Genomic DNA, 11892 nt, shown 5'->3' with positions numbered 1-11892 from the left:
ACGACCACGTGGCGAACTGAAGCAAGACTTGGTGAAAAAGCCTAGATGGCCCACCTTGACTTTTGACCATTTCGTTTCGGTATCAAACACTCTCTCTCTGGTCTTTGCTTGCTGAGTCCGAAACTCGGAATCCGGATCTAACGCGCCGTTTCACTTTTCGAGGCGGAAACTCCACACGAAACTCACGAGACACGAACCTCTTCTCTATATAAACCCAACCTTGCCCTCGCTCTTCCACCATAACATCATTTCTATAGTCTATAGACTGAGAGCGAGAGAGGGAAACAGAGAGCTAGCGGCGGAAATTTTTTTTTCTCCGCAGCTGCAGAAGGGTTTCTAGTTTTCAGGTTCTCAGAACTAGTCTTACTAAGATCTTTCTGCAGTTTGGAGTTAAAACAACCGTTTTGATCTCATCTCTGTAATGGCTCGCTTTCTTTCTAACGCACATCTTGTTTCTTCTCTCGTCGATTCCATCGCAGTTTCGATCAACAGGTAAGATAAAAATCAAAGAAACAAATTTTATAGATCTGGTTTTCGAATTTCTTTTCAGCCTTTCCTCTGTTCGTGATCCTTCAGTTCTTGTTACTCCTAAGAGAAACTGTAAATGAATGAGACGAGACGTTCAGGAACTCGCTTTCTTGAGGAATCAAGCTCGAATAATGAGAGATTGAGAGGAAGAGTTTAAACTGAAACTTCTATTTCCCTACTAGAAACTATAGAGAATCCATCTTCCTCTGTTTTAATATATAAATTTGCACCGCACCGTTTTCTTTTTGTGTATGATTTTGTGGGACCTGATGTTCTCATCATCACCACTTTTAATTCCGGAAAATCCGTTCTTTTATTTTCTGCTTCCTGAAACAAGCAATTTCTAAAAAATTTGATTGATTCGTGTAACAGGCGTGGCTATGCTGTAGCATCTCAGGCAGTAGCGTCGAGCTTGGTGAGAGGAAATGGAGCAAGGAGCGGTATGGTGAAAGCTGGGGAAGAGAGGGCAGCCATGAAAGAAGCTTTTTCTGAAACTAATTCTTGGGCACCTGATCCTGTCACCGGTTATTACCGACCAGAGAATTGCGCGGCGGAGATCGACGTCGTTGAGCTTCGAGAGACGCTCTTGAACAAAAATAGGCAACACTAGAGATCTTAATTTTATTTTTATATTTCGAATGATTAATGAAAGAATGACAGATTAACAAAGGTGGTATCTGATTTCCCTCTTGCTGTTTTTGTAATTTGTTCGTTCACTCTGATGTAATGAAATTAAATGAAAATTTATGGAATTCTGTTATTTAATGGAGGAGGAAAAGAACCTGAATAATTTATAGATAATTTATAGATACGTTAGACAATCAAGACCTAAGCGGACGGACCACATCACCTTGAATTTGATGAAAGAGTTGTCCAAACCTAACGTGTTAGGTTGGTCTCGAATCAAGGTTGGGTTGGCTTGCTAAATAGGTTCCATCTGGGCCGGCTTGATCTAACTCGTGTCGGTCTGTATTGGGCCTTAAAATGCTGGTTTAATATAAGTATCTACAATTTTTTTCTTCCTCCTAGTCTTTAAGATCATAATTTAATTAATATTGGGTCTTCTTAGTATAATATATTAAGATCAATATTTACGTGCCATCCTAACAAGATACACTTATTGTTAAATATATTCACATTTAATGACCAATTATCTCTTTTTAAATTTATATATTTAACACATTGTATTAAATAATCTAAGGATACTTTGCTCGCTTTATGTTTTGAAATTTGAATATACTTATTAGCTGTAGTGTCCGTTTGGGACTTACACTAGTATCTCTCAGCATCTATCAATTTCAATTGGTATTAATCTTTCTTTTGTAGAAAAATTGAAATTAATTTGCCTAAAAGAAAAGATCAGCCAGCATAGAGAGAACAGAGAACATGGGCATGCCATATTACCCTAAGAAAAAGTTTGGGTCATGCGCATTTTCCATCAAGCTGAGATTTTGGATCCGTTAGATCTGAAATCTCGGTCGAGATTTCAATCTCGACCGTTGCATTGAGACATGCAATGGTCAAGATCGAAATTTCGGCTACCATCTAAAATGTGTGGCTTAATGATCTTGCACATTTAATGTGCACGATCCAAGCAAGACCCATTACTGTACCCTTGGAATCTTAGAACTAATAAAAATGGAATTCTAGAAATGATCATGGGTGTGACAGTCATTTAAACATCTAACTCAAAAAAAAAAGAAAAAAAGAAAAGAGAGATTCAAGGTTAGCTTTAGGGACTGGGAGATGTTATTCTTTTACAAGAAAATAAATCATTATTATGAATAGGCTATTACTTGTTTAATACGAAAATTAAAAAAACTCAATTCACCGAACTATTTAACTAAATGACTTTTAATAAAGTTTTATCAAAGGATTTTTTAATTCCTTGTAATCGAAGCGGTTGATCACTTATATAGCATAGGTAATCATTTGAATCATGAATTTTAGCCACCTACTTCATAAAGTTGTTTGTTTTATATTCCCGTTCTAATTTAATACATTATACCTAAAACCTTTCATAAATTAAAAAAATATTTAATATAGTTTCATTCATGCATCGTCTCACACTTCAAGACTCATTGGTACAGAATTATGTTATTTGTCTTTTAAGTTACTTGACATTATATGATTTTGGATTTTAACTAGGCAACACTCTCCCAATTCTGGGCCTTTTTGGGGGTGGGGTGAAAAGTAAATAATTCGCCCAAAAAACCATACTGCATTAGTCACTGATGCTACTGATACATAATGTGTCTTCTTGTATTGAATACAAATTTTGTTGGAAAAAACACATCACCTATTAATTTTGTTTTGATATAAGTTACATATTAGTGGTATACATGTCAACCATAACTAATATGATATGGATATCTTGATCCATCACAGCCATGAGCCATGCAATGAAACAAAACAAAACAAAACAACCTTGTTTGGTTTATAAATCATGGATGAGTGGCAAGGTTAGGTAATGGAAGTAATGAGTTATGAAACCACCATGGGCTTACAGCAGACACAATACCTCTAATAACTATACATTATTAGACATGTATTACTTAAAATATTACTAAACCTGCAAACAATGATGGTTTAAGATAGGAAAGGATAAGCTTAAAATACTATGAGCAAAACCAAGGTCATCATCATTTACTTTCATGGTGGTTTGCTCTGTAGCTTTCGGCTTCAAAAGGGCAAGAAGAATACAATTCATGAGATGCTATACTCAAGGGACAGAAACCTAACCAGTAACCAATAATGGAAATTCAGTTGGTTTTTTAATTGTGGATACCCTACCATATAAAAAACCTTTATACTTAGTGGGTGCAGATGTCCAAATACCCCTCACACATTGGCTACCATTTAATAAACCAGACATGTCATCTTCACCTTTGCTCGTATGGCTACATTTTTTATATGGGTGCCCATTTGGGTTTTTCCTAATAGGGTTTTAAAGAGATTCCAAGTGAGTGGAGAAGAATTTGGAGTTCTGAATACACTTGAGAAAACTAGTTTGAAATACCCAGATGATACTGCTTTTAGTTAGTATTTATAGACAACTCTAGGTTCCATAGTTAATAGGCTCTCCCATAAAGTCCGTTACACTGTTAGATCGTAAACCAATCTTCAGCATACATTAGAACATCAATTAGGTATGGCTCAAATACCTCAACAGCCCCCACAAAAGTGGAAGGAGTGGAATCTCTTAAAGAATGGAGCCTTCCAAGGTTACAAGAGGAGTCTTCTCTAAATAAAAGAGTAGAAAAGGGTGACTTGGGTTTGGAATTGAAACTAGCAAAGATTGAAATCGTGTTAAAGAAAAGCTGCTGAAAATTTTGGAGTCATAAAGCTTTTATCGGTCTGGTTTGGACCAAATGAGGACCAATTAGCTGAAAAGATTGACCCATTTGACACTCCTACTAATAATATTGATTGAGTTCTGGTTTTGTGGGTAACATGCAAGGATTCTGTTTGTGTGGAAGGGCACTTGGATTCGCTTTTATACAAGTAAAATATATACCATTGATTGTGGACTACTTTATCTCCAATTGCTCAAGGAACCTGTTTCAAAAGCTATCTTCTAAGGTAGTGTCTAGCCGAAAGTTCCAATTAATTAAGCAAGAAGCAATTTCTACATTATTGTTTCTGAAAGTCAAGACTCAAGACACGGATCTCCTGCTTTGTCTCTGGTAGTTTATGGAATTTGTTTCAGTGGTCAACTTCTCAAGTAATGATTAACTGAGAAGCAATTTCTATTTTGTTTGCTGTGGAGATGCGTCTATGGTTACCCAGGGAATTTCAAACCTCAAAATATTATTTAGGACATCGTTGAAGAAAAATCCATTCTAACCCATCCAAGGTGTCAATCGTGTATGCCAAGTAAAAACAAACCCCCAAAGCCAGAACCACACTGACTCAATGTGGTTGGACCAACATTTTAAGGACCTATTGTGTTTTTGTCTCTTCTCTGTCTTCTGATTCCATGAAACAATGGACTTATGCACAGCCAGCCATATTGTAAAGGGGTTCACCAGGTGTAGAGAATGCATATCAGGAGAAGTCTGCACTTGGAAGTCCAAAGCTGAAAACCATTTGAGTTTTCCTGTCTTGTGATGGGAACTACGACAACTGGGTATTTATATTTGCCTTCCTATGTGACAAACTGGGATATAGGGATATACAAGGAAGTTCTCTAGGGATTTACATGTAAAAAAACATGAGCAAAAGCATTATATCAGCTAATATAGTCATCAAGAGGCAAGAGCATGGTTCAGATGTTTTCATAAGGCTATGATCATCAGCCGGCTACATACACAATAATGTTGATATAATCTAGTTATCCCATTACAGTCTCACTACTAGCAGAGACTCATCTAAAATAAACAAATTAAAAGCCTATCTGAGACAATAACTTGTGAATAATGACTACATGCAACTGTGTTACTTCCTTGGAATTGAAGTTGCTCGCTTTCCTAGTGGTATCTTCCTCTGGTAAAAGAAATATGCTTCGGACCTTCTATTTGAGACTGAAATGCTTATTTGTCATCCTGTCGATACTCCTCCTGAAGCACACACATATCTGAAGGGCAAGAATGGTGAGTCAGCTGACAAAGGAGGATACCAACAATTAGTTGGGATATTGACCTACCTATCTCTCTCATATTCAACCGGACATTACTCAGATTTGTGGGTAATCCATATTCATCACACTTGTATGTTGTGTATCATATTCTAACATGGTTCAAGTTAGCTCCTGAAAATAGGTTCTCTTTGTTCTTTATAATCATATATATTTAGAAGCCTTTTGCTGATTTGACTAAGCAGGTTTTCCAGATACTGAAGATTCACATTTGACTACTATTCCTCTGTAGGAAGTAACTTTGTCAATTGGCTTCTTAAAAAGCAACTTCTAATGGCTCCGTCAAAGTACAAAGGCAAAGTTCATGCAATGGCAAATGGTGTCTGAGAACCATCCAGCTAGGGAGGTTGACCTAGCACATATACTCTCTCTTGGTTCACCATCGAGCCGGTTTCTGAGCTTCCTAAAATATCAGCCTTTTTGGGACCTCTATGAGCCTGGACTTGGGCGTATCTGACAAAGAGTGAACAAACCCATACATACATGGATCCATACCCAATTGTAATGGTGCAACCCTGATGCTTGGACTGGGATTTTTAATCCAATCCATTGGGATACATCTAAGGAACACTGATATCCTAATCCTTGTTTGAAAATTTTTAACCGTATCCACCTAAATCAGTAGACACATCCATTCCAGGGTCTGCCTCGAAGAGATGCATTGACTTTTATAAACAGAGAAAGAGGGTCTTCAAAACATATTGAACACTTGCTGTTCTACTTCTCTCTGTGTCTTTGTTTCTGTACTCAAAGGGGTGCATCAGACTAATGAATGTTTCCAGTGGGAAGCTAGAAGCTGTTTTTTCTTTTTTTCTTTGTCATTCTTATCATGGAGTTATTTTGTATACAAATCTGACTCTATCAACCTAATCAAAGGGGGCAATTAGTCACCTTAGGAGACTGTCAAGTGATACAACTCAGCTTGCATCAACATACATCTTGGAAGAACAACTCAAGGCTAAGATACTTTTGCCACCACATCTTTATAATTAAATCATTTAATATATTCAACCAAAAATCATTTAATATAAAGCCCTACACTCTTACTACATTTTACATGAATTTCTGAGAGAATGTTATCTAAGACAAAGATGAAGTTTTCTTCCTTTGTGTCATAGGGAGTTTTATGGGTATTGGGGTTTTCTTGTAACACTATCCCTTGGTTAGTGAAGCTTCTGCACATTGCCTTCAGCCCAGGATGCAACCCTTGGTGGGTTGGTGTGACCCTGATATTCTGTGTCGATCAATTGTCCTCACACTGGTTATTGCTTTAGTCTGTTCTTGTTGCAATCAGCTAGTGATAATGTTTCCACACGAAATGTATCATTTGCATGGACCAAGGAAAGGAGTCGAAGGACTAAGGCTATACCTGGGTAAGCTATTACCCACTTTGAACATACCTCTTGTTGCTGTAAAAATTAACTATAGAAGAAGGACTCTCACTTCCACAAACCCCCCCCCCCCCCCAAAGTAAAAATAGATGCACACTACTAAACAAATCCAAATCAAACCCTGGTTTAGCCAATTTAGCAACGACAGACAAGCTACTCCTGTAAGTTTATTGATTCAAATATATCCATCCCTCGATCACTGATTCTAATTAAATTTCTAACTTAGGCATGTGCTTGTTCACATTCATGCCATCAACCTGAGATCAGTTCTTAACTCATTCAAAGAAAGAGCAAACTGACTGATCAACACCAACCTGTCCACCAAGGGTCTGTGAGGATAACTAACCTAGAGATTTCACATTATGGATGTAAGTCTGTCAGTAAGTACGCTCTCAGTCTGCAGCAAGGTGTGAAATATCGGCAAATTTTGTTGTTTTGCCCCTTGGAGAAATTGGTGAAACGGGAAAATTTGCTGATATTTTGCCTTGTCCCCCAGTTCAGTGGGTATTTTATGCCATTTTATGCCAAAAAATTGATGTCTAGCCTAATTTGAGGCCAATAAACACACTAGGAGTGGTATTTTGGCCAAAATATCTCTAAAACTGATGTTCTTAATTGGGACATATCCAGTAGGTGTTTTGACTGCCAAATTCCATCGTTTAGTGGGTTTTTGGACCACTTTTAGTTTCCTAGATAGATTTGGGTTTTTAATTTTGAGTCTTTTAGCTTTGTTCTTTGTGCATGCTGCATCAATGTTGAAGGTCAAAGTAAAACAGAAAAAGAAATGCAAGAAATAGGAGAGAAAACCCTGGAAAACAAAGAAAGTTTGAGCAGAAATTCATCTAAAAATATCGCGAGAAATCGCCAAAAGAAAGTTTGAGCAGAAATTCATCTAAAAATATCGCAAGAAATCGCCAAAATATTGCAAGAAATCGATAAATAGGCAATAAATTGGCGATTTCTTGCGATATTTTGGTGATTTATTGATAATATTGTTTTTGCCACCTATTTCGGTTCGTTGCCTTCTGAACCGGGCAAATTACACCAAGTTTTGGGCAGAATTTGCCGAAACTTCCTACCATGGTTTGTAGTGAATGAATAGTCTGTCCAAGTAATGGTTAAATTGCTTTTGAAATAATCCCAAAGGGATTGCTGGTGTGGCTGTCGGCCATTTGTGCTTCATGCTCCACTTTCCCATCTGGTTGTCAGCTTTCCTCACTTTTGACAAAATTCTCTCCATATATCCAGGGAAGTAAAATGGTGCACAATTGGGTAGCTACCAGGCTTAAGGCATTTCTGGGTGGTTTGTAGCAAGGCAGCAGTTTTTAGATTGTATCAAGCCATAGGTGACGTGTAGCACTTAATGAGAAGCACATCTTTAAGAAATAGGATCTTTCCTGAACTTGAACTAGTCCTTTCCCTTGGATTTGAGAGGTTCCTAAATTACCCATAAAAACCTGTCCTCATGAATCAACTGTTGGATGGTTGGTACTTGATAAAGGCATGGTGATCACCACAAATGTGCTTGGAAGCACTAGTTTTGATGATTCATTCACTTGGTTTGTCAACCAAAAATGCCCCAGCTCACTCCATAAATCCTCAAAAAGAAAAGGATTGGCAATAGCATGCAAATAAGGTACAAGCAGTTTGTAGTCTTACTCTGTTCCACTACCATGAAGCAGCATGATAACTGATGAACATTGAAAGCATAATGTGCTCACTTACATTTGAAAAGTTTTTACTTCCAAGAGACATCCACAAGCATCATTGTTTTCATGACACGATTAAAGGATTGGCGTGAGCCACACAGTTTCAGCTGGGGCAGATTCCAGAAAACTACAAGAACTCAACAAGATCCAGACTCAGAACCCTCCTTACTTAGATATAATACTAAGATCTAGCCTACGAATCTTATTTTTATACGACGACCCATCCAATACATTACCTCTCCTAGTAAGATTAGGCAACATAAATCCATAAAAACCAGAGAATCAAAGGAAGAAACGAAGAAAAGAAGCAATCAGCTTAAACTAAAACAACTGCAATTGAAGAGGATAAGTAACTGTCGTTCAAGTAAGCTCCAAAAGAAAGAAACAAGATAAATTCAAGTATCAGTACCTCAAGTTCAACTAAACATCTTATGAAGAAGAAACATAAGGGTCGGTTCTGTTTCTTCGAACTTGCGCACTATCGCAATCAAAGCCACATCCACACTCTGGAGACTCGTCGAAGTTTTTAACGGCAAAATCAGCGGAAGCGATCCCGACAGAGAATTCTAATTCGTCGTCGCTTCGAGTAACCTTTACGATGCTGATCCAGAACAACAAAACCTTCACACTGACACCCGACAAGTCGGTGAGCTTGTCTGTGGAAATATAGCCTGTAACGGTGGTTTTGTATCTCAGCTCGTAATTATCAACTGTGAAGGTACATGTTTCACTCAAGTAGACAGTGAATTTTCCGGTACTGGTATCCAATTCGTAACCCGTAACCCCTTTAGGGAGAAGACCCACCGGGAAATCATAGGACTCCAGTACCTCATACACAGTCTCGTTGGCTGCGGTGGCCGTGAGAGGGGTAAAGCAGAGGAGACTAAAACACAGAAACAGAGACAAGAGTCCCCGTTTGAGGCTGAAGAAGAATCCGGACGATAAACCCATCTCTCACTTTTCCTCCTTTTGCCTCTCTTCAAGTTGCTAATCAAAAGGGAGCTAGAAGCCAAAAACCAGAGGGTTTCTCTCAGGTAAAACGTCGAACACCTTGTGTTCAATATGGAGTAAAGGTGAGCAGCAGAGGAGCCTGGGCGTGAAACATATATAGGGAACCAAGATGGACTACGTGGTAGCTGGAACTCGGATATATTTGTCGCCGCATCTGCGTTTCGTTGAGAATCTTCACTCATTTCAACAAACACTGTAAGATTTTCAACGAGCATCGCATCAGAGACTCTACCTGCAAGGCTGCGACACAAGAGCTTGGATGGAAGAAAACCCACGTGGTGGTGTGTTGAACTAACAGCTCCCCTTCCCTCCCCTCCTAACAGTCAACTCAGTGTCTCTTCCTCTCTGCATCTGGAACTGGTGAGTAGAAATTTATACCTTTCGTTTGCTCTCAGCTTCCTCAGATATTCGGATATTCCTTATCCGAAGAAAACAACGAAATATCCGATCAGCCTTGACCGGTTGGAATCATCTGGTCCTTTCTTCTTTTTTTTTCTTTTATTATTATTATTATTATAATTTTTTATTTTTTTATTTACATTTAATCAATAAAATATAAGAAAACTAACTTTTCTTCAAAATAAAAAATTTATTTTAACTAGAATTTTTCCACGACGTCAATGGGGCTAAAATTATTGATCGGCCATTTGAGTGGATAACTTTTTAAATTAAGTACACTAGATTTTTCGAAAAATGTCAAGTTATCCACTACTTAGATTTTGACCATTTTTTAAACTTTAATTATTAATGGACCACAATATTTCTTACACTTATAGATTAGCAAATTACACTTTCACTCACTATTATATACCTAATCTTTAGGCGAGTGAAGGAATTCACCCACTTCTTCGTCTACCTTGTTGGAACCCCATTTATGCCCACAACCACCACTCCTCCATTGCTGTTGCTAAGAGTGGTGGTAGTTGTCGGCGGTAGTGGGGTTTTTGGTTAAGTAGATTAAGAAGTTGAGTGAAGGGCTTTACTCACCTAAAGATTAGGTGTTCAGTGAGTGAGAGTGAATTTTAGTAACCTATAAGTGTGAGGGATATTGTTGTCCATTAACAATTAAAGTTTGAAAAATTAACGGTCAAATGAATAAAACCTAATAATGTGTAACTTGTATTTTTAAAAAAGCCTAGTGTGGACAGTTTGAAAAGTTTTCCATTTCAATAGACGATTTGGAATTTTGGCCCAACTTATGTGAGCACTGTGAAAAAAACTCATTTTTAATCATTCTTGAATATGGAGCAACTACTGGAGGTTTCAAGACGTTGAAAAACCATGTGAATGACTTTAGGACTGTTAAATAGGAATTGGATGTGAAGAATTGCAACCTACCAAAATTTATGCACCAAACGGTCCTTCTAATAGATTTTAAGAAAAAGAAAAAAAAGATGGAGAAAGAAAGACAAACCTTCTAATAAATCTAGTCAAGAAGAGGTATTTTGAAACCCACCATATGAATATCATATACTTTTTTTTCTTCCTAAATGAAAAATCATATACTTTACCCCTCCAAAAGAAAATTCATGGGAAAAATATCGTTGAACCAGGTCCGCCCGAGATTCAACCCTCAACCTTGGTCGGGGACGAACCGAACGATCCAAACTCGAATCAACGGGGTTTAGAGATAGCATATTCAAAAAGAAACAATAGCTATCAGTAGATATGCACGAGTTCGAAATTCTTGGGACGTATAACGGGTCAAAGCGACGATTATCAACTCTTGCGGAATGGAAGATCGTGTCAGCTTGAATAATGACCACGATCATAGCATCAAGATCATACGATCGAAGGAAGTTATCCGTTACCCCACCAACGGGTCTAATCATTTGGATCTGATGGTCATCAGAAGAAGGCACGTATGAATTCAACAAATGGGATTTAAAGATAAACTCTATATAAGGCATCATCTACGTACGAATAAGGTATCTAAATCGTATTCCCAATTATCGTATTCTTACTTTCGCTCTACATCTGGTCAGAGCTTTTGTGATCAGTTCATCAACTGACTTAGCCATCGAAGGTGGACTCCCGACTCCCACGGTCGGGCCACATTTGACTATTGTTTTGTAGGTCATTCTTACGTTATCTAAGGACTGAGTAAATTTTGGACGCATTACATATCCACCAAGATAAAATTCATTCAAAAATCTAGGGAATAGGGGTATTGGTGGGATTGTAAAGGATCAATTATCAAGAGTTGTGGACTTCTGTGTGTTCCTTGTGGGTTTGTACAAATTATGAGACAAGTTCATGCCTTAAAAACGGGGCTGTGTGTTCCTTGTGGGTTTGTACAAATTATGAGACAAGTTCATGCCTTAAAAACGGGGCTGGAAATGGCAGAAGAATCTCACGCAAAAGCGTAGAGGTGGAAAGAAATTCAACATTGGCAGTTGTATAATTCAAAGTAATAAAAATTCATTGGTTCGCGGTTATTAGATAGAATATGTCACTCTTTCCCAAATTCAATTTCTTGTTGCTTTAAAGAGATTTATAGATTAGTTGGTTATTTAGCAAAGGCAGTGAATTGAAGAGCTGTAGCCGGTAGCTAGACAGTCAACTTCAGTTTTATTAAAGATGCAAATAAAATATCTTAGAGTTTTTTACTAAATTT

At 37.7% G+C, this 11892-nt stretch overlaps 1 protein-coding gene across 1 annotated transcript; it reads left to right on the top strand.

The window, feature by feature from the left end:
* The first annotated feature begins 252 nt into the window (after positions 1-252).
* On the top strand, positions 253-1328 carry LOC149010731 (late embryogenesis abundant protein Lea5-like). Its single transcript, XM_089164253.1, has 2 exons — positions 253-492; positions 901-1328. Exons 1-2 carry the CDS (start codon positions 422-424, stop codon positions 1136-1138), a joined length of 309 nt encoding a protein of 102 aa, XP_089020379.1. The 5' UTR covers positions 253-421; the 3' UTR covers positions 1139-1328.
* The last annotated feature ends 10564 nt before the right edge of the window (positions 1329-11892 follow it).

The sequence above is a fragment of the Hakea prostrata genome, chromosome 7 (genome assembly GCF_041222555.1).
Source record: "Hakea prostrata isolate BN-2017 chromosome 7, UWA_Hpros_2, whole genome shotgun sequence".
In the NCBI taxonomy this organism is placed as follows: domain Eukaryota; kingdom Viridiplantae; phylum Streptophyta; class Magnoliopsida; order Proteales; family Proteaceae; genus Hakea; species Hakea prostrata.
This window is presented reverse-complemented; position numbering and strand designations above follow the sequence as displayed.

Excerpts from the sequence above, each read along its gene's own strand:
- LOC149010731 (XM_089164253.1), top strand. The coding sequence starts at position 422 with ATGGCTCGCTTTCTTTCTAACGCACATCTTGTTTCTTCTCTCGTCGAT. Across the intron at positions 493-900 it reads ATCGCAGTTTCGATCAACAG|GCGTGGCTATGCTGTAGCAT; the intron begins GTAAGATAAAAA and ends TTCGTGTAACAG.